At 44.2% G+C, this 21,149-nt stretch overlaps 3 protein-coding genes and 2 non-coding genes across 5 annotated transcripts; 2 read left to right on the top strand and 3 right to left on the bottom strand.

Moving 5' to 3' along the window:
- Positions 1-35: 35 nt before the first annotated feature.
- Positions 36-12,348, top strand: Ik (IK cytokine). Its single transcript, XM_027927936.3, has 20 exons — positions 36-161; positions 757-823; positions 2,668-2,760; positions 3,241-3,300; positions 4,314-4,481; positions 4,610-4,724; positions 5,189-5,259; positions 5,489-5,535; positions 6,405-6,568; positions 7,186-7,294; positions 7,840-7,879; positions 8,042-8,267; positions 8,510-8,528; positions 9,407-9,485; positions 9,763-9,843; positions 10,074-10,131; positions 11,577-11,665; positions 11,783-11,891; positions 12,052-12,086; positions 12,172-12,348. Exons 1-20 carry the CDS (start codon positions 146-148, stop codon positions 12,197-12,199), a joined length of 1,674 nt encoding a protein of 557 aa, XP_027783737.1. The 5' UTR covers positions 36-145; the 3' UTR covers positions 12,200-12,348.
- Positions 12,349-13,198: 850 nt separating this feature from the next.
- On the bottom strand, positions 13,199-13,271 carry Trnaa-agc (transfer RNA alanine (anticodon AGC)). Its single transcript has one exon. It is a non-coding gene; the product is annotated as a tRNA-Ala (tRNA).
- Positions 13,272-13,358: 87 nt separating this feature from the next.
- Positions 13,359-13,437, bottom strand: Trnaa-agc (transfer RNA alanine (anticodon AGC)). The gene has a single exon. It is a non-coding gene; the product is annotated as a tRNA-Ala (tRNA).
- A 1,070-nt stretch (positions 13,438-14,507) lies between these two features.
- On the top strand, positions 14,508-18,686 carry Wdr55 (WD repeat domain 55). Its single transcript, XM_027927867.2, has 7 exons — positions 14,508-14,789; positions 16,864-16,964; positions 17,044-17,131; positions 17,231-17,410; positions 17,505-17,604; positions 17,704-17,873; positions 17,957-18,686. Exons 1-7 carry the CDS (start codon positions 14,599-14,601, stop codon positions 18,273-18,275), a joined length of 1,149 nt encoding a protein of 382 aa, XP_027783668.1. The 5' UTR covers positions 14,508-14,598; the 3' UTR covers positions 18,276-18,686.
- A 315-nt stretch (positions 18,687-19,001) lies between these two features.
- On the bottom strand, positions 19,002-21,117 carry Dnd1 (DND microRNA-mediated repression inhibitor 1). Its single transcript, XM_027927504.2, has 4 exons — positions 21,060-21,117; positions 20,813-20,930; positions 20,000-20,461; positions 19,002-19,459 (listed from the first exon to the last, which is right to left on the bottom strand). The coding sequence occupies exons 1-4, from the start codon at positions 21,081-21,083 to the stop codon at positions 19,002-19,004; spliced, it is 1,062 nt and encodes a 353-aa protein (XP_027783305.1). The 5' UTR covers positions 21,084-21,117.
- Between the last annotated feature and the right edge of the window lie 32 nt (positions 21,118-21,149).

The raw sequence follows: 21,149 nt of genomic DNA, 5'->3' as shown, positions 1-21,149 counted from the left end.
GGGAGGAAACGGAAGAGCTGGGAACGCAAAGCACTGTGGTCGACTTCCGGGGTGTACTGTGGGAAGAGGCCTGTGGCTCCTGTTTTGTTGTCCGTTTGGTTCTTGGGAACTCGGCACTTGCTGGCGTTGAAAGACCGCGGACGAAATGCCAGAGCGAGATAGTAAGGATGTGGCCATCTGCTCTTTCTTTCCCGCGCCACTAGGAGCACTTGGCGCGTCATTTTGGCTATTAAGCTTAAGTCGGGAGACGCCGGTGGGCCCCAAGAGAGGCCAGGCAGCTTCAGACTTCCAGACCTCTGCCTTAGCAGCGACCGGTGTCTGTTATCAGTGAATCCACCCCGCCCTCTCCCCCGTCACCTCCTTACTTAACTCGACTAGTGGGTTGCAGAGATTCTGCTTTCTCTTAGGGTTTTTTTTTTTTTTTTTTTTTTTTAAGTTGTGTGTCTCGCTGTATCGTTTAGGTTACTCTTAAAACTCTTGATCCTCCTGCTTTAGTCTCCAAGTAGCACGGAGAACAGGAGTGCCCCAGATCTTTCATGAATTTTAGATGTGCTCTTTGGGAAAGTCTAATCCTCCAGAGCAGGTTTAGGAGCCCTCCTTTGCTCTCATAGCTCCTTGTATCTTCCTATTTCAGCACTTATTACATTGTATTATCACTGTCATTCTTGCTTTCTGTATTGTTCACTGCTCTAATTTCCAGTTTTTGCACAGGACCTGATGTACAAGAGACTGATTAATGTCAATTATTTTTGTTAGGTGAGCCGTTCTCCAACCCTTTGGCCCCAGATGGCCATGATGTGGATGATCCTCACTCCTTCCACCAGTGAGTATTTTGCCCTAGGAACATGGAAACAGTTATCAGTGACTAAGAGTGGTGATGGTGATGGTGAAAGAATTGTAAATATCTTGTCAGCAAGGATGGTCAAAAAAATTGCATAACTTGGCCCATTATCTCTGTGAACCTTGACTGTATCAGGCCCACTGAATAAGAGTATTAGAGTTAAATTTTGTCAGGAAAGTTTCTAGTTTTTGAAATATGTTGTTTTATTATACATTATATAGGAATTAATTCTCCTGTACAGAATTAGAAGATTGGAAATAAGGGTAAAGTTGTCTTTAATAATCTCACAAATTTCAGCCCATTTCTTAGAGATAACAACTGTTCACTTTTTTATGTGTATCTTTTCCTCCTATTCTTTTTAAATATACTTGTACATATATTTAAATACCTGAGGAAAATTTATCATTGTTTTGCTAGTTAAAATATTTAAATGGTAGTGTACTGCAGCTATCATTTTGCTATTTTTTATTAAAACATCACTTAATATCTTGGAGATTATTTTCACAACGGTGATAAGGATTTCCTCCTTGACTAAACTTTAGTCAAGTTCCAAGAGTCCTATTTAAAAAAAAATTTTTTTTTAAGATGTTGTTGGACCTTTTATTTATTTATTTACATGTGGTGCTGAGAATCGAACCCAGTGCCTTGCACATGCTAAGCAAGAACTCTACCACTGAACCATAACCCCAGCCTCTCCAAGAGTTCTAATTTGATTAAACCTTTTCCTTGGCTTGATTTTAGCAAAGAATTAAGTCCTTCCCTCCACCATACCATACGAACAATTTTCCCAGCTTGTTCTTGAGCTTGTTATTGTCCTATCTCAGCTTAGACTCTGGAGTCTCATCATATTACTGTCATCATGATTATTATTTATGTGATATTAAACTTTTTGGACCTGTTACTCTCCTTTTCTGCTCTTCTAAGGTGGACCAGCAAGGTTTATTAGTAATTTTCTATAAATCCCTACTCTTGTATTAGAGTTGAAGAATGCAGTCAGTAGGAGAAGGAAAGGCCTAATCAGAAGAGGACTCAAAGGAGTCTATCTTTAGTTTGGTTAAGAGAGAATTCTTGTCAGTATGCCCGTTAAATGATCACTTATACTGTCATTGCTGTATGTCCCACATTTGAGAAACACTATCACAATTTATTTAGTTACTCTCCAGTTGATGGACATTTAGGTTGTTTCCAACCTCGTGATATTTTCAATTGAACCTCTTTTCTTTTTTTTTGGTACTGGGGATTGAACTCAGGGGCACCTGACCACTGAGTTACACATTCCCAGCCCTATTTTGTATTTTATTTAGAGACAGAGTCTCACTGAGTTGCTTAGCACCTTGCTTTTGCTGAGGCTGGCTTTGAACTCGTGCTCGTGATCCTTCTCTCTCAGCCTCCTGTGCTGCTGGGATTACAGGCGTGCACCATCACGCCTGGTAATTGAACTACTTTTTATAGGCTTTCTTATGTACATATGACTCATTGGCTGGGCTAAATATAGAAAAATGAGAGTTGCTGATTCATATGATCCTTATATTTAAATTTTAATAAATACTACCAAATTACCTTCCAAATTGATTATACTGATTCATGTTCCTGTCAGCAGTATATGAGAATATACTGCTTCTCAAATTCTCAAATTCCCACTTCCCAAGTTCTCACTCATACTTGATTTATCAAATTTTTTAGAAGTCAACCCTAATGTGTTGAAAGTGGCATGTCTTTGTTTTAGTTCATATTTCCCTGTTTTTTAGTAAAGCTAATTTTTTTTTCATGTTCCTTTTACATTTATTATTGGGTGCTATTTTTAAAAAATTTGCCTGTTCTTTTAGATCAAAACTCACCAATGAAGACTTCAGGAAACTTCTTATGACCCCAAGGGCTGCACCTACTTCTGCACCACCTTCTAAATCTCGTCACCATGAGTAAGTCTTCCAGTGATCCAGTTTTTCTTCCATTTCCTTCCTATCCCTTTCTATTGATCCAGAATATCCTGGGAGCTGGAAAGCTAATCCTTTTTTAAAGCCTGAGGTTCTGATTTTCTCCTTGAGAAGATTGAAGCTCCAATGATGATGGGGATGTTCAGGGTATATTCCATGGACAACTTACATTAATGAGTCATTATAGTTGCAAATATATGTTTCTGGGTCTGTTCCAGCCCACAGATTCAGACTTTTTGGGGGGTATACTTGAGACTATATAATTTTCATAGTACTCCAGATCTTCTTGATGCTTTTTAAAATTTGAGAACTGTTTACGTATAAGTATTAATGTGGATTTCTGCCCAATTTAGTCTGTTGCTTTGGCCAGAATTCTAGACCAGCTTTTCTTCAGTTCTTAAGGACACTTCTTGGGATTTCTGGGGCAATATTTTACTTTCAGTGAATTTCTTGTTTTCTTTCTAGAATGCCAAGGGAATACAATGAGGATGAAGACCCTGCTGCACGAAGGAGAAAAAAGAAAAGGTGAAGTGGGTGTGAAGGGGTGGTGGGTTTTAAGGTGGATGGTGTTTGGGGAAAGAGTAGAGACTGAGATTTTCCTTCATTTTTAGGTTCTCTACTTTATAAATGTAGAGGAGTGATAACATTAAGAGTGATGCTGTAGGGGGAGCTGGGGTTGTAGCTCAGTGGTAGAGCGCTCACCTAGCACGGACAAGGCCCTGGGTACGATCCTCAGCACCACATAAAATAAGTAAATAAAATAAAGGCATTGTGTCCATCTACACCTAACAAATATTAAAAAAAAAAAAGTGATATTGTAGGGCTTTGGAGTCAGCCTACCTATATTTTAATCTTGTCTTTATCTGTTTCTAGCCAGATAGCCTTGGGTACTTTGTTTAACCTCTAATCTACTCATTAAGTCTTGGCTGCCCTCATTATGGATTTTTTTTTTTTTTTTTGGTGGCAGGGGGTTTGAGCCCAGGGGTGCTCTACCACTAAGCTACATAACCCTTGTTACTTTTTATTCTAAGACAGTGTCTTACTAATTTTCCCAGCTTGACCTTGAGCTTGTTATTGTCCTATCTCAGCTTAGACTCTGGAGTCTCATCATATTACTATCATTATGATTATTATTTATGTGATATTAAACTTTTTGGACCTGTTACTCTCCTTTTCTGCTCTTCTAAGGTGGACCAACAAGGAATAAAGTATTTTTAGCTAAAATTTAAAAAGTGATATAGTTTCAGGGGATTTTTTTTTTTTTTTTTTTAATTGCAATATGGAAGAGTCTCTCATACCCTTAGAGGTTCATTGAAAAGATTTTTAGTGATGGTTGGAGTGTCCCAAGTGGGCATTGGAACAGTATGTCTGTGGACTGGAAGAGGCTCTGATTCTTACTTTGAAGACTTATCAAGAACTGGCTGGCAGTTCTATCAGTTTTTATCATAGAGAGCTGGAGGAAGATGTAGAGAAACAGGCAGAAGTGGTTCTGATGACCCTGAGATAGTAACTTACATGTCTGATTTCTCTGGTTACAGTTATTATGCCAAGTTACGCCAACAGGAAATTGAGAGAGAAAGAGAACTAGCAGAGAAGTATCGGGACCGGGCCAAGGAACGCAGAGATGGTGTGAACAAGGATTATGAGGAAACAGAGCTAATTAGCACCACAGCTAACTATAGAGCTGTGGGCCCTACTGCTGAGGCGTGAGTACCAAGAGGACCAAGGGGCATGCTTCCTTCAGCATCTCTGTCATATAAGCACACTATGCCATTTTAAGAAGCACTTGATAGCCACAAGGGACTCTTCCGGTGGGGTCTTTTTCATTATGCAGGGACAAATCAGCTGCAGAGAAGAGAAGACAGTTGATCCAGGAATCCAAATTCTTGGGTGGTGACATGGAACATACCCATTTGGTGAAAGGCTTGGATTTTGCTCTGCTTCAAAAGGTGAGTCATGGTGAGCAGGTGCGCCGTAATACTAAAGTGTTGAATTCTTTTGTGTGGACCTTGCTGAGATGAGGATGGAGATACATGGTAGTCCCAACCATCTAGTTGGGAAGGGCAAAATATGGCCCCTCTGTAGGACTAATTGTTACTCACCCATCAGGTATCAGCCTACAATTTTTTCCTTAGGGAAGCCTTCCTTGATCGTCTAGATATGGTTAAGCCCTCCTACTCCTCACCTTCCTTGCGCTGCACTGTTGTATTACCCATCTACTTCACATAACAGTTATTACACTTTGTTGAAATTGTTTAATTTGTCTATTCATCTTGCTGTAACCTCCATTACACTAAGTACAGTGTCTGTCTGATTTAATATTGTGTTTCTGTTTCTGACCACAGTGTGGTATAGTGGATATTCAGTAAATGTATGTAAAGTGAATAGTGTCTAAATCTTGATTTCCTGTTAGGTACGAGCTGAGATTGCCAGCAAAGAGAAAGAAGAAGAGGAACTGATGGAAAAGCCCCAGAAGGAAACCAAGTAAGGGAAAGCTTAAGAGTTTAGAATGCTGGGCCCTAAAATAGAAGTACATTTACCTGGCTGGAGTTGTGGCTCAGTGGTAGAGTGCTTGCCTAGCATGAGAGAGGCCCTGGGTTCGATCCTTAGCACTGCATATAAATAAGTAAAAGATCCATTGACAACTAAAAAAATATTTAAAAAAAAATAAGTACATATACCTAAAGAAAAAAATTATTTTTTGTCTTTTCAGGAAAGATGAGGATCCTGAAAACAAAATTGAATTTAAAACACGTTTGGGTGAGTACAGGATTTCTATATTAATGATAGGGCAGTTCAGGTGAATTGTAGGGAATTTGATGCTCTCAGCAGGGTATGCTTCCTTTTCCCTCAATCTCATTGTGCCTCCAAATTAACTAGTTCCCATGAAATATTCCAATAGAACTCAGACATGGACCTAGTTATTTCATGTGGTTGTGGCTCAGTGCTATAGTATTTGCCTAGCATGCATATGCATGAAGTCATGTGTTCCATCCCTAGCACTACCCCCCACCCCCCCAAAAAAGGAAGATAGCATGGTTTGTGATTAGAAACTCAGGATATAGAGTCAGCGAGTTCTGGCTTTGAATCCTCATGATCAAATCACATTAAGTATGTGATTTTAGGCAACCGATTTTGCTTTCACATGTGAAAAGTTAGTTTAATGTTTACTTCATGGGATTGTCGTATGGATGAAGAAAAATGAAATGTACAGCAAGCATACTTATAATATTGAGTATATAGTGTAGCTTTATTTTACCATCATTGTAAGTATTGCCTTAAACCTCATCCTTCTTTCTTGCAGGATCTAACACAATGTGGGCACATAGTGCCCTTGAGAAGGCATTGTAGAAGAGTGAATGGGAACCCAGGCTTTGAAGTTAGGCTGCCTGGGTCCCATTTTTTGCTCTGTTACTTGGTAACTGTATGACTTTAGGTGAATCAGTTAATTCTCAGTCTTGTTAGGGAATAATAATGCCCATCTCCCAGAGCTTTTGTGAAAGATTGAAGGAAGCAAAGTATGCATAACACTTGGCATGGCTCCTGGTACAGAGCAAGTACTTAATAAATGACTGCTGATATAATAGAAGGTTTTTATTGGCTACTTGCTACTATTCCCCTTTGTGCAGGCCGCAATGTTTACCGTATGCTTTTCAAGAGCAAAGCATATGAACGGAATGAGCTGTTTCTACCAGGTCGTATGGCCTATGTGGTAGACCTGGATGATGAGTATGCTGACACGGATATCCCCACTACTCTTATCCGCAGCAAGGCTGATTGCCCCACCATGGAGGTGAGTGAGTTCTAAGAGTCTATCATAATCATTAAATCTCAGAATCGGCCTCACCTGTGCTCTGTCCTTTGTTTATCCTATCACCAACTCCTGTTTATTTTTTACCTCATAAATTTCAGTTGAATCCATTACTTTTGTTCATCTCCACCAGTAATATTTCAGTCCAAACCACACTCTTCTTTCCACAAGGAAACCCTGAACTCTTTAGACATCCTTAGTCTCTCCATCCCAGCTTTCACTATGATATTTACACATGTCCATAGTGATTTTAAAATGCAGATTTTATCTCACTACAGTTTAGAAGCTTTCGGTGGTTCCTTCTCAGGGTAAAGAGCAGAATCTCTACCATGGGCTTATGAGCCTTTGCAACATTTGGCCTTCATAGTCTCTTCACCATGCCTCTCTATTATTTTTCTGTCATTTTGACTTTCTTGAATATTCTAGATCCAGGGCCTTTGTGCAGGTTGTTTCTTCTGTTTGGACTGTTTGCAACATCTGTTTTTCTTATCTTTACCTGGTTAACTGTAACTCATCCTTTAATTTTCCAAGTCAGTAGTGAATAAATAAAAGAGCTTCCTGTTCAGTGGAATAATATTCTTGCTGCTTGGGGTTTACAGGCCCAGACTACACTGACCACAAATGACATTGTCATCAGCAAGCTTACCCAGATTCTTTCGTACTTGAGGCAGGGTACCCGCAACAAGAAGCTCAAGAAGAAGGATAAAGGTACCTGGAGGATTAGGGAGAGAAACCTTAGCTCTGGAGGGCTGGCTATTCAGTGATGGAACCAAGGTCTCCTGGAGCTTTGTGTCTCCAGGACATTGGGAGGTTTTCAGGGAGCAGATAAAAATGGGAGCAATGGAGCATTGGCAAAGATGAGTATATCCAGATTCTTCCTACTTGACCTACTAAGAAAGCAGTGGTCAGGTTTGAAGCATGAGAAGGAAGAGTGGTAGCATTCATCCTAATTTTTTTTTTTTTTTTGGTACTGGGAATTGAACTTGCGAGCATATTGCCACTAAGCTATAATCCCTCTCCTTTTTATTTTTTAAGACAGGATCTTACTAGGTTCCCCAGCCTGGCCTTAAACTTGGAATACTCCTACCTCACCTTTCTGAGTAGCTGGGAGTATAGGCATGCACTATCACACCTGTCCCTGTCCTATATTCTAAACAGAAGATGCTTGAAAGGGCATTTAGAACTGAAAAGGATGGTGAAGCTGAGTGGGTATTAACTAAGGATTGTTTTCTTGACTTCTGGTTACATTGCAGGGAAGCTGGAAGAGAAGAAACCTCCTGAAGCTGACATGAAGTATGTATCTTAAACCTAGCACCTAATCTGAGGGGAGGGCCTCTGTTTCTTGCCTTTGGCATTTTGGGAAGTTGTTTGTGGTGGTATGAGAAACTGGAGCAATGGCTAGGTTAAGTAGAAATGTATGTGACTTTCACAGCTAGTGATCTCTGTTTTCCCAAGCATTTTTGAAGACATTGGGGACTATGTCCCCTCCACGACCAAGACACCCCGGGACAAGGAACGGGAGAGATACCGGGAACGGGAGCGTGATCGCGAGAGAGACAGAGATCGGGATCGAGAGAGGGAACGAGAACGAGATAGGGAGCGGGAGCGAGAGCGGGACCGGGAGAGAGAGGAGGAAAAGAAGCGGCACAGCTACTTTGAAAAACCAAAAGTAGATGATGAGGTGAGATGTGGACCCTTGTACCAAGTGGTGGAGCTGCTCCTATCTGCCCATTCAGCCAGGTGTGGGACCCTGCTGTTATAGGCACCTTGTGGCTCCACAGCAGCACCTGGATCAACTAATGGGTGGGTCACCGAATCTGGAAATACAGGCAAGGTGGGGCAGGGAATCAATTTGGACTTGGGGGCTGGATAGGTGGGAATCTATTAAAGTGATACTCACCTCAATTTTCATTTCCTTTCCAGCCAATGGATGTTGACAAAGGTGGGTCATATTCATAGCATCTCTTATTTCATCTAGCAGCTTTGCTTTCCCCTGGACTGAGAATCTGAAGTAATGCTCAAGAGCTGGTGGCATTAGGAAACTTCCTTGTTCTGGACTCATTTTAAGAATCATGTCTTATTTCATGGAATAGACAGGATGAGTCTGGAATTCTCCCATCTTCCTGGGCAATGGTAGGACACATTTGCTTTTAGATATAATTCCTCCAGCTCTGAGGTTCTAAAGAGGTGAGATAGAAGTTGAGTGTGCAGTGTTCTGGGTTCCCAACTGCCATTTTAACCACAGAAATTTGTTATGAGTTGGAGTTTGGTTAAAATTTTGTTACATAAAATTATGTGCTTTTAAAAAAAAGTTTTAATGAAGGCATAAGTTGGAAATATGTTGATGTATTATGGGGAGGTGTTTTGTTTTTTGTGGGACTGGGGATTGAATCCAGGGGTTCACCTCTGAGCTACATCTACATCCTTTTTTTATATATTGAGACAGGGTCTTGCTAAGTTGCTAAGGCTGGGCTTGAACTTTTGGTCCCTTTGCCTCAGCCTGCCAAGTTGGGAGTACAGGTGTGCGCCCCTGCACCTGGCTTGTGAGGTGGAGGTTATAAACGTTATTAATTCAAAGTCTAGGGTCTGGGGATGTGGCTCAAGCGGTAGTGCGCTCGCCTGGCATGCATGCGGCCCGGGTTCGATCCTCAGCACCACATACAAACAAAGATGTTGTGTCCACTGAAAACTAAAAAATAAATAATAATAAAAAAACCTCTCTCTCTCTCTCTTTAAAAAATAAAAAAAATATATAAAAAATAAAAATCATCTATTTTGAAAAAAAAAAAAAAAGTCTAAATAGAGCTTTCTTTCCTTCAGGACCTGGTTCTGCCAAGGAGTTGATCAAGTCCATCAATGAAAAGTTTGCTGGGTCTGCTGGCTGGGAAGGCACAGAATCATATCCTTTATTTTAATGTTTCTGAGTTAAAGAGCTGTTTTATCTTCATTACAGCTCTGCCTGCCTCCCTGATTCCTCCTACCTCTACGTGCTTGCCTTATGGTCAGTTTTGACAGGAATAAAATGATGCCTTGCCCCTTCCTTAGAGGATCCATCCAAACTCACAGTGTGCTTCTGAGAATTTTCATGTTGAGGTCTTCAGCCCTTGGTTCCTTTTGCCTGAAGCTTTTCTGCAAGAGGTGGTATTCTGTGTAGTATATTCTTTAACATAGCATATGCTGAAGAAACCAGAGGACAAAAAGCAACTGGGCGATTTCTTTGGCATGTCCAACAGTTATGCAGAGTGCTACCCAGCCACGTACGTAGGACCCTATTAAGAAAGGGAGACTGGGATGACTGGAGAACAAATTGTGGGGTGAAGTAAAAATTTGATATACTGAGATCCAAGGCTGCTTATTTATTACTTGGAAGAACTGTTAGGTTCTAGATGAAGTGTGGAGGGGTGGCCTTTTCTGATGCGTGGGTTTGTGAATCATGAAGCATGATTGTTGAGTCTACAGCATCTGTTTAACTGCTGCTTCTCTTTAGGATGGATGACATGGCTGTGGATAGTGATGAGGAGGTGGATTATAGCAAAATGGACCAGGTATGAAATTAGAAGGATGTTTGGGACCTGGGCTTTTATTCTTTAGCACATTTCCTTTTCCTTGGGGTTTGCCAAGATCAAATGAGATATGACCAAAAATCTATTCTTTTTTATTTACTACAGCTATGTATCAGGCTTTGGTCCCATCCTAGGCAGTAAGCAAGCATTAATACATAAGTGGAATGGCAGAAAGAATTGCAGTTTTTAGAAAATAACTGAATTTTATTATAGTCAGTATTAGAAGTCTTCATCCTTTTTTTTTTTTTTTTTTAAACTTTTTTAGTTGTAGATGGACACAATACCTTTGTTTTGTTTTATTTTATTTTTTATGTGGTGCCGGGGATCAAACTCAGTGCCTCACGCATGCTAGGCAAGTGCTGTACAACTGAGCCACAACTCCAGTCCTTTCCTCTTTTTTGAGAGTTTACTGGGGATTGAATTCAGGGGAACTGGGCCACTGAGCCACACCCCCAGCCCTATTTTGTATTGTTATTTAGAGTGAGGATCTCATCAAGTCTCTTAGCACCTCGTCATTATTAAGGCTGACTTTGAACTTGTGATCCTCCTGCTGCAGTCTCCTGAGCTGCTGGGATTACAGGCATGCGCCACTGTGCCCAGCCTTCCTCTGTCTTAAAAAATAATAACTTAAGCCAGATATGGTGGTGCATGCCTATAATCCCTGTCGCTCAAGAGGCTAAGGCAGGAGGATCGCGAGTTCAAAGCCAGCCTCAGCAAAAGTGAGGTGCTAAGCGACTTGATGAGATTCTCACTCAAAATAAAAATACAAAATAGGGCTGGGGATGTGGCTCAGTGGTCGAGTTCCCCTGAGTTCAATTTCTGGAACCCCAAAACAAAACAAAACAAAATTTAAAAATAAAGCCACCCTTAATACCATTAATTGTGGAGACATCTCATTTCCTTGTTTTCAGTATACTTCAGTGATTAAGAGTATGGATTAATTGTTTCTTCTATAATTGTTTCGTCCTGTGATTGCCATTTATTAGTTTTGTGACCTTGCTAAGTTATTTTATTATTTGATACTGCCTTAGTTTCTTTATGAAGAAAACAAAAATATAATTCCCTTGTCACATCAATGAATTAAGATATATGTTTAGTGTTCAGAACAATACCTGATACAGAGTGAGTAAATAGAAAGCCTTTATTTTTTATTAGGGTAGGATTTATGAATGGTGGCACCTGGGATTTCAGGAGAGCCTGACTTTTTTTTTTTAAAAGAGAGAATTTTTTAATATTTATTTTTTAGTTATTGGCGGATACAACATCTTTGTTTTTGAATGTGGTGCTAAGGATCGAACCCGGGTTGCACGCATGCCAGGCGAGCGCGCTACCGCTTGAGCTACATCCCCAGCCCAGCCGGACTTTAATCAAGGATTAAAATACTTTTTCTGTTTCTTTCTTCATCCACTTGTACTGTCCTATTACAGGGAAACAAAAAAGGCCCCTTAGGCCGCTGGGACTTTGATACCCAGGAAGAATACAGCGAGTATATGAACAACAAGGAGGCTTTGCCCAAGTGAGTTGATACTGAATATGGGTAGGGAGTAAGGAGAGGGGTATGGAAATTTTTTGGGAAAACCTTGTTACTGCTACAAAATCTTTAATATCATCTTCTCCCAATGGATCTTTTCAGGGCTGCATTCCAGTATGGTATCAAGATGTCTGAAGGAAGGAAAACCAGGCGCTTCAAGGAAACCAATGACAAGGCAGAGCTTGATCGACAGTGGAAGAAGATTAGTGCAGTAAGTGGGATTGTCCCTTAGTGGGAGTGTTTTAGCTGGGAGAAGATACTGGCTCAGTAGACCCAAGAACAAGCAGGGGGTTGGAGAGCCATGTAAATGAGAGATAGATTATTAGCCTTGAACCTCCAGTGAAATTAGAATGTCACTGTTCTTCTTGCAGATCATTGAGAAGAGAAAGAAGATGGAAGCTGATGGGTGAGCAGCATTTTTCCTTTGTGGGACCCGTGGGAATTGTTCAGTGTATTGATCTTACACTGACCTATTTTTCCTTCCATTGTAGGGTTGAAGTGAAAAGACCAAAATACTAATGTCCATTTCCTACTGGAGTATCTTCATATGGATGTTCTCCCTACTGCTTACTTTCTACAAGTCCTAGGAAGGTTGCAAGATGTCTTTGTGAATGTATATAAAATTTTATTGTATAACCATTTGGTTCCATTAAAACTGGTTAACCTGCTGTCTTCTCTGTGTTGAGCATCTTCATTCTAGGACCACTAGAACACCAAGAAGACTAGTTCTGTACTCGTTATATAAAAAATCACACCCAGAAAGTCATATCACTCCTTCCTGAGCTGAAGTTCTAGAATCCTAGATAGTAAAAATGTTTACTAGGCAGAGTGCCCTGTGGAAAAGAATGACTGTCACTGATGGGCAAGAAATAGAGGAATATATGTATGATTGCTTCAAATGTCAGACTCATTCAGTCCTGTCTGGGGGGTTAATCCCAGAGCAGAGATTCCCTGTGGATTATGTTCATCAGGATGGGTTGCCATTCTTATGGGGTTAAGGCTATACAGGACTGGGCTTTTGCTAAAGGCATCATGAAAATGGAAAGAAAAACCTTACAAGCCTTAGGGGTAAAACTTATGGGAAGAAAAACCTTTCATAAGTTTATGTCCTGGGAGCTTTAGTAGTGCTGAGTGAAAATCACCACCTCCTTGGTTGAAGAAATAAGTCTTAAGGGTAAAATTGATGTACCCAGGCCTGCAGGTATGGAAATCCCTTATCATAGTGCAGAAGGTGTTGGTGCCCTTCATCACCTTGAAGTTTGCCAATGTCTGGGGTGGGCCTACTGGCCTTCATTTCACTCCATCCCATGCCCTGTACTCTTCTCCCTTTCTGCTCATTGCCAGCACTTTGGTGTGGTGTTTATCATTAGGAGTTACCCATTTCTTTCTGGTTGGATGCCAAACTGCCACTGCCTACCCTGAGCTCAAGGCATGTAGGTTCACCACGTCCCAGGAAAGCTCCAAAGTCACCTTAACCCTTACCTTTGATAATTTGATGGAAAAGGGCACTTTGTTGTCTTGCAGTGCTGGGGATTGAACCCAGGGCCTCTTGCATGCTAGGCAAGTGCTCTACCACTGAACTACACCCCCAGTCCTGGGAGAGGGCTTTTGAGGAGGCCAGCTTTGTCAATGGCACCTAAGAGGCTGATATTGGGCCCTGTCTCCAACAGATCTAGAATGGCTAATTTCAGTGCTGGGGATTGAACCCAGGGCCTCTTGCATGCTAGGCAAGTGCTCTACCACTGAACTACACCCCCAGTCCTGGGAGAGGGCTTTTGAGGAGGCCAGCTTTGTCAATGGCACCTAAGAGGCTGATATTGGGCCCTGTCTCCAACAGATCTAGAATGGCTAATTTCAGAATAATGACAAGTGTGGGCTTTAGTCCCAATTAAGGAAAATGTCAAGAGACATGGCTTATTATTGATACCTAGAAGGGCAGTAAGAATAAGACCTGGGGGTTGACTGCCACTTTAAAATTCAGTTTCTGGGGACTGGGGATATAGCTCAATTGGTAGAGTGCTTGCCTCACATGCACAAGACCCTGGGTTCAATCTTCAGCACCACATACACAGTTTCTGCAATACCTTCAACCTTAAGGAAGTGATCAAGGCTCTCTGGTGGGTGACCAGGACACTTTCCAATCAGCAAATGGAACATAGCCTCTCTCAGAAGTTTGTAACCTCATTTATTTCACCTCTTTTTAAGGTGTTGGACATGAGCATATAAAAATGTCTTAGAAGGCTTAGTATCAAAGAGATGTGAGCAGTTTTTCTTAAACCTGGCACCTGCTCCTCCTCTGCCTTACCATGCAGAGTGCAGAGTGACCTTAAGTAATAGAGATATCCAGAGCATCAGTTGTGATGTCCATTTTTTTTCTTCAGCAATTGCTCAATAGCCTTGAGCACTGCCAGTCTAGCCGGCTGAGAGTCTGGAGCTAAACTGTAAGAAGGCTCACAGGCATTGTTCAGTTTCGACTCAAATACATTGGGCATGGATGGTGGCTTTAAAGTGTACGCGGGTTGTCTCCTTAAGACCCCTGTAGGTCATCTTTGCGAGGCTTTTGCTTTGTGGGCTTTTGCTGCTTCCTAAGCGCTTTGGCTGCTGCTTACCATGGATTTGGATTTCAACAAACCACAAATGACTGGTGTCCCTCTCCTATTTAAGAATGAATTAAGTCCTCCTCCTAGTTACCTGAGGGAGCATCCACCAGAATGGGATAGTGTGAGGGGAGAGGACTTACGTGCAGTTCCGACTTCATAAGAAGTGACTGAGGAGGGTATTGACAAGGCACTTCCGGCCCCACCCCGCCCTCTCCCCGCCCCCGACGCCGAAGCGGCGTGCTGGGGCACAACTTCCGCGTTGCGCTACTTCACTTGTCGCTAGCCAGCCGGCAGTTTCGCCCCCCAATCCTCCCCAGCATGGACAGCACGTGTGCGGAGAGGCCCGCCGAGGATGAGAGCGACGAGGAAAACCCTGACTCCACCGAATCCCCGGCCCGGATCCGGGACACCCCGGAAGATATCGTGCTGGAAGCGCCGGCCAGTGGGCTGGCCTTCCATCCAACCCGAGACCTGCTGGCAGCAGGGGATGTGGACGGGGACGTATTCGTGTGAGTGAGGTGCTGGGCTAGGGGCATGGTGTCTCCTTTCCCAGGGATGGAGCGGGGACGAGGGAGGAGAAAATGTTGCAGGGGAGACTCATTTTGCAGGATTCATCTAATCTCATACGTTCCTTAACGTTTGACTTAACGTTAAGTTACCACACAATTTGTTGAAAGAACTGAAAAGACAAAGCTGGAACGTCGTGACTCACAAGAGCTGAGCAGAATAAAGGGTGTATGAGACTTATTTACCATCGATTATATTGAGCCCGACACAGGATTAACGGGCTCCTTGATTTTCCACCTTTAACTGATCTTTTAAAAACACGTCTGATCACGTCACCCCCGAGGTTAAAATCCTTCAATAGTCTGCTTTTAGGATTTAGAAGAGACCCCTTAATTTGGCTTTCAGGTCCTTTTCCGCTAGGCCCATGTCTGTACATGTTTGCTTTCTGTGCTCATTCACCCTTTCCTCGCTCAGTATCTTGAAGCCTCAGCGCCTTTGCACATGCCATTCCTTATGTCTGGAAAATACTTTCCCCTCCCCTTTACCTACTATTCCAGAGCTCTAAGCCTCTCTTCCCTCTTCCATCATTCCCCAGACTTAAAATTAGATACCTAGGGCTAAGGTTACCGCTCAGAGGTAGAGCACTTACCTAGCATGCAAGAGGCACTGGGTTCGATCCTCAGCACCACATAAAAAATAAAGATGTTGTGTCCACTTATAACTAAATAAATATTAGAATCTGAAAAAAAATAGATACCTGCCAGATGTCATTGTCCTTTTCCCTCATAAACTTTATAATTGCTGGTAGCCATACATCTGCTGGTGTAGTTATTTGAATGCTTGTCTTCTTCACTAAGGTTTTTAAAACTTTTGGCTTTGCCACATTGTAATAATACCATTTATATTTATGTATAATGTATTCTGATAATTTCTTCTTTATCATTATTACATGCACACAAAGTGCTGATTGCAGCTCACTAATGGATTATGACTGGAATTTGAAAAACACTTGTCAGGAGTGTAGTATATAGTCTCTTTTGTTCTCCATTTTATCTCTTCCCTCTAATTCAAGTAAGGTGTTCAATACAAGTTTGATTTTTAGCAAGAAATGTAGGCATGAAGCAGTGGAAAGCCACTAAAGTTTATAACCAGGAGGGTTGTTATGAAATTTACTTTAATCTCTCATTAGTTATAAAGGTTTATAGCAGGTTAACTTCTGTATTTATATTTCTAAAAATGGAAACAACACTTATCTTTAGAGGGGACAAATGTTCAGTATAGCCCCCAAGTAGATCAACAAATATAGGTTCTTTTCTATTACTATCCGTATTTACAGTGCAAGATAAACTTGGGAGTTCTCTTGACCTCCACCTTTATTTCCAGCGCTCCTTCCTCTGTTTGTCATCCAGTTCTGTTTATCCTCAGTTGCTGCCTTCTGTTGGGCCTCTGACTCTTCTTCCCATAACCATTGTGAAAGGGGTCCTTTTCTGGAGATTAAAATCAGACTGCTTGTCCTGTGGGATCTCATTCAGCTATACTGAATGATCTGTTGGGGAGGCAAGCACTATGATATTCCTTGATGGGTAATTGCTTCAAGGATGAGTTTATAGGCTACTGCCTTTCTGCTTCCCTTTTTTTTTTTGCTACTTGGATTTACCATTAAGCAACATCCCCAGCCTTTTTTGTTTCTTAGCTCCTGGGGACATGGAGGGCACATACCCTGATGTTCACCCTTCTTTTGGGGGCTAGTTTTCTATCACTGATTTAACAAGAATTTCTGGGCCTCCATAGTGGTCCAGACCCAATCTTTTCAAAGGATGGTAAAAGAAAGACAGGGTGGAGGGAAATCACAGAGAAGTCCTATGCAAAAACACCTTGAATTAATATCTACTGAAAAACCTTAACATTTGAAGCTCACTGGAAATGGATAAACAGGGTGGTAAGCTCTTTGGGCTCGGAGGTGTGCAAGCAAGAATGCTTATTTAGGTTGGAAGGTTGGTCTACCTAGTTGGTCTCTGCACTCCATGTATCCCAGGCATGGCCTGAGGGTCATTCACCTCCCTCCTTTCTCCCTAGGTTTTCCTACTCTTGCCAAGAGGGAGAAACCAAGGAACTTTGGTCCTCAGGTCACCATCTCAAGTCCTGCCGAGCTGTGGTCTTCTCTGAAGATGGGCAGAGTAAGTACTGGTAAAGACAGCTGGTAATGTGGGAATGGTGCAGTGAGCAGCACTATGACCTGAGCACCTTTCCTCCCAGAACTTGTTACTGTCTCCAAGGACAAAGCCATCCATGTTCTAGATGTGGAACAGGGCCGACTGGAAAGACGTATTTCCAAGGCTCATAGGTAAGGGAGCTAGTTATTTGCGCACTGAAGTGAGGGGTAAGGATCAGGAGGTCCCTATGAGGACAGGTACTCCAAGAAGTTCTGCATCTGCCTCTCCAGTGCCCCCATCAACAGTCTGCTGCTGGTGGATGAGAATGTTTTGGCCACTGGGGATGACACAGGTGGAGTCCGGCTCTGGGACCTTCGGAAGGAGGGCCCCTTGATGGATATGCGGCAGCATGAGGAATACATTGCTGACATGGCCCTGGACCCAGCAAAGAAGTTGCTACTAACAGCCAGGTACAGCCTCAGAGATGCCTCCTTACCCCTCCTGTCCCCGAGTCAGTTTTCCCCAAAGAAACTTTTGGCCAAGTTAGTGCTCTACTCTCTGCAGTGGGGATGGCTGCCTTGGAGTCTTCAATATCAAGCGACGTCGGTTCGAGCTGCTCTCAGAACCTCAGTCTGGGGACCTGACTTCTGTCACTCTCATGAAAGTACAGCTGGGAATGATGGGATGGGGTGTGTGTGTATGTGCTAGATAAAGGTGTAGTTTGAGGTGGCTCCACAGACATGTTTTGCTTTATTTCTTTCAGCATGGGAAAAAAGTGGCCTGTGGATCTAGTGAAGGTACCATCTATCTCTTCAACTGGAACGGTTTTGGGGCTACAAGTGACCGCTTTGCCCTAAGAGCTGAGTCCATTGACTGTATGATTCCAGTCACTGAGAGTCTGCTGTGCACTGGCTCCACTGATGGAATCATCAGGTAAGGGAAGCTGGGACAACCCTTGGTTACAAAAAGGACAAGTCCAGCTAGCCAGTACCCAACACTGTTCTTTCTCCACCCAGGGCTGTGAACATCCTGCCAAATCGAGTGGTGGGCAGTGTGGGCCAGCATGCTGGAGAACCTGTGGAAGAGCTGGCTCTTTCCCATTGTGGCCGCTTCTTAGCCAGCAGTGGTCATGACCAGCATGTCAAGTTTTGGAACATGACCCAGCTACGTGCTGTGGTGGTGGATGACTACCGTCGACGCAAGAAAAAGGGAGGCCCATTGCGTGCTCTGAGCAGCAAGGCTTGGAGCACTGATGACTTCTTTGCAGGGCTGAGGGAAGAGGGAGAGGATTCCAAGGTTTCAGAAGAGGAGGACAGTGAGAATGACAGTGACTGAGAGGATGAGGACAGGTCTTTATATGAAAGAGCCTTGCTTCCTGGAATGGACCTCCAAAGAGGACATGAATATTCAAATCATTTTTGGTGCTGGAGATTGAACCTACTTAGCCACAACATCAATTTGTGTTGTGAAGAGTAAGAAGTTGCACAGAGGCCCAGGATTCAGGGCACTGAAGTGGGAAGTACTTGCTCTATAGCAGCTGCTCACTACCAGAAGACAAACCCTCAACTATGGCAAGACAGCACAGACACGTGTGTATACCAACGAGGGGTTTAATATAAATACAATCAGCATAGAAAAGCTCAAAACCATACATGAACCAAAACCAGAAGGACAAGTGGTAAAAGGGCAGGCTTCAACCCTTTGGCTCAGCAAATTCTCCAAATAAAAATAAAGAGAAATACACGATTCATGCTAAGCTTGGATGGGGGCGGGTAGACAGGTATAATGTGTGCCACAGGGAAAGACCAAGGAAGAATACAGGGTCAGGTTAGACCCTAGGCTCAAAAGGGGAGGCCAAGGTCCCTCACCACAACTTAAGACAAACTTGAATAGCCCCAGGTGTGATGGGGCCCTGTCCCAGCAGGGTGGCTGTCTCAGGCCTAGGGCAGGGCCTGTGCCACTTCCCCTTGTGGGATCAGATAGTGACTGCCCAGGCCTGCTGGGCTGCAGACAGACACAGGCTCTGCCTACCTGTTCAAGCTGCCCGTGGGGAGGATGAGGTCACTGCTTAACCATAGCACCTGCCTCAGCCCCAGCATACCATAGGAAGCTGGCCCCAGAATCACTCAGTGCCTCCAGCAGCCGTGCAGACACAGCATCCTTGGCCACCTCATGCCCGTCCTGCTCATCTGGAGCCAGTACAACCCAGATGAGGCCACTGAAAGGCACTGGATGTCCAGGGATCACTACCTGGTACCAGAAACGGTGCCAGCCAGCAGGTCCTGTGCCCAAACACTTGGTGAGGAATACTGGGCTACCCAGCTTCATTCTTTGGCAGAGTAGCTGCAAGGCAGCTCTAGCCCCTTGGGACCCTAGCTTGTCCCTGGCCAGGGCTAGTCGGTTGCTATCTGGTTGTAGGCACCGCATAGAGGGACCCATGAGCTGCTGGCGCAGTCGCTGCTTCAGGTCTGGCTTGAGCCACTCCACAGCCACCTGTTCTCCACAGAGGCGTGATTGCCCTGCAGGAAAAAGGCAAGAGATAAGGGCAAGTCTAAGCCCTGGGCCCAAGTTCCCCAGACTCTGAACCTTCTGGGGTTACATAAGCCTGTGTTTAATTTAGAGCCTCCTCACTTCCTGGCTGTGTAACCCTGGGTAAGTTAAACAACTTCTTTAGGCTTCACTGTATTTATGTGTAAAGGGGGTGTACAAACTGCTGCCCTCTAAGATTCCTTGGAGTAGTTTGAAGCAGGCTTTATCTACCTCATAGCCATTACAATAGCTAACCTTTGGGGCTACCCATTGTATTTAATTCACACTGGTCTAAAGAAGCAAGTTCTACAATAGATAGAAGGTAGGTTTGGTTGGGCTCCCTAGGGCAAGTCAGTTTTTTCATTGAAATGTTAAAGAAGTCGTCTAGGGAATGCAAGGAGAAATGTTCCGTAAGTGGTAGGTGTAGCACTATTGGAATTAGCGTTAGGTAGCAAACTCAAGCACGCTTGACCCTAAGATTTTAGGACTTTAAGTGCAACCAGCCGCCTCCCCGCAGCCTCCACCCCTACCTTCTACCAGGGCCTTTTTGGCCATGGCAGCTGCGCGGTGCGAGCTGAATTTCAGCAGCGCGATCTGTGCGGGCGCAGGTCCGGGACTGGGCAGCAGCAGCGCCTCCTGCAGGCCGAGACCCAGCGGCTGCAGCGCAAGCAATAGCGCGCGGCGGCTTACGCCCGGCGGCAACCCGTCTACGCTCAGCTCGCACTTCTCAGTGCTGCGGCACACCAGCAGCGGGCAGGAGGGCCGCAGCGGGTGGTTGTGCAGCGTGGCTATGGCGGCCTGGGCGCCGCGCCGCGAGCTATAGCGGGCGTAGGCGAAGCCGCGGTTCAGGCCGCTGAAGGTCATCATTAGGCGGAACTCGTAGAGGCGGCCCACGCGCTGGAATAGTGGAATCAGCTGGTGCTCATACACGTCCTGGGGCAGCCGTCCGATAAACACCTCTGACCCAGCCGGCGGCGGGCTTCCCACCCAGCCTGGGGAAGAGGATGTAGAGGGGCACCGTCAGTCACTGGTTCCATGGACGTCTGAGCCCAAGGAACCAGCAAGGGAGGGGGCGATGCCACCGAACGTCTATAAAATGGGAATGCCCGTATCCCACTCAGGTCATAGGTATAAATTAAGTGACAGCAAACAATGCGGGTGGCACAGGGTAGGTGCTCCTCGACGGGAGAGTGACCGGGTAACTGGATAAATTTCCACATCTGCTCTCGGGTAGTTAGGGGTTTCTTACTGCGGAACCTCGGGGCAGGCCCTCCCTCAATGGGTGCCGGCGTCAGGCTGGCGCAGCGCAGCAAGTGCAGGCATAGGGGCTAGGGCTACGGTACCTGGGGGTGGCCCGCCGTATTTCCTCTGCCCGTTCACCTGCACCAGGTGAATGCCCGTCTCTCTAACCCATGCCTCCAAGGCCGCCTTGTTCTCAGGATTCACTCTTTCACACCATTGCTGAGAGAAAAAAGGCAGGCTGGAATGGCGGATCGCCAAGTAAGTCCCCACCTCGCCTACAATGTTGGGATCCCTGCGGAAAACCCCCTGCACGGGCGGAGCTCGTTGAACCCCTACATCGCCACTTACCTCACACTCCCGTTTGGACTGCATGGCTCTATCCAAGCCCGCCAGCACCCTCTTTATAACTCCCTCCGTCGGCCTCTGGAATCTTCCCTA

This window comes from Marmota flaviventris, chromosome 5 (assembly GCF_047511675.1).
Source record: "Marmota flaviventris isolate mMarFla1 chromosome 5, mMarFla1.hap1, whole genome shotgun sequence".
Taxonomy (NCBI): Eukaryota; Metazoa; Chordata; class Mammalia; order Rodentia; family Sciuridae; genus Marmota; species Marmota flaviventris.
The sequence above is the reverse complement of the archived record's forward strand: the minus strand, read 5'-3'. Positions and strand labels throughout refer to the sequence as shown.

Excerpts from the sequence above, each read along its gene's own strand:
- Ik (XM_027927936.3), top strand. Across the intron at positions 2,761-3,240 it reads TCTAAATCTCGTCACCATGA|AATGCCAAGGGAATACAATG; the intron begins GTAAGTCTTCCA and ends TTTTCTTTCTAG. Across the intron at positions 9,844-10,073 it reads GCAGAGTGCTACCCAGCCAC|GATGGATGACATGGCTGTGG; the intron begins GTACGTAGGACC and ends GCTTCTCTTTAG.
- Wdr55 (XM_027927867.2), top strand. The coding sequence starts at position 14,599 with ATGGACAGCACGTGTGCGGAGAGGCCCGCCGAGGATGAGAGCGACGAG. Across the intron at positions 14,790-16,863 it reads GTGGACGGGGACGTATTCGT|GTTTTCCTACTCTTGCCAAG; the intron begins GTGAGTGAGGTG and ends CTTTCTCCCTAG. Across the intron at positions 16,965-17,043 it reads CTTCTCTGAAGATGGGCAGA|AACTTGTTACTGTCTCCAAG; the intron begins GTAAGTACTGGT and ends CTTTCCTCCCAG.
- Dnd1 (XM_027927504.2), bottom strand. The coding sequence starts at position 21,083 with ATGCAGTCCAAACGGGAGTGTGAG. Across the intron at positions 20,931-21,059 it reads AGTCCAAACGGGAGTGTGAG|CAATGGTGTGAAAGAGTGAA; the intron begins GTAAGTGGCGAT and ends TTTTTCTCTCAG. Across the intron at positions 20,462-20,812 it reads ATACGGCGGGCCACCCCCAG|GCTGGGTGGGAAGCCCGCCG; the intron begins GTACCGTAGCCC and ends CCTCTTCCCCAG.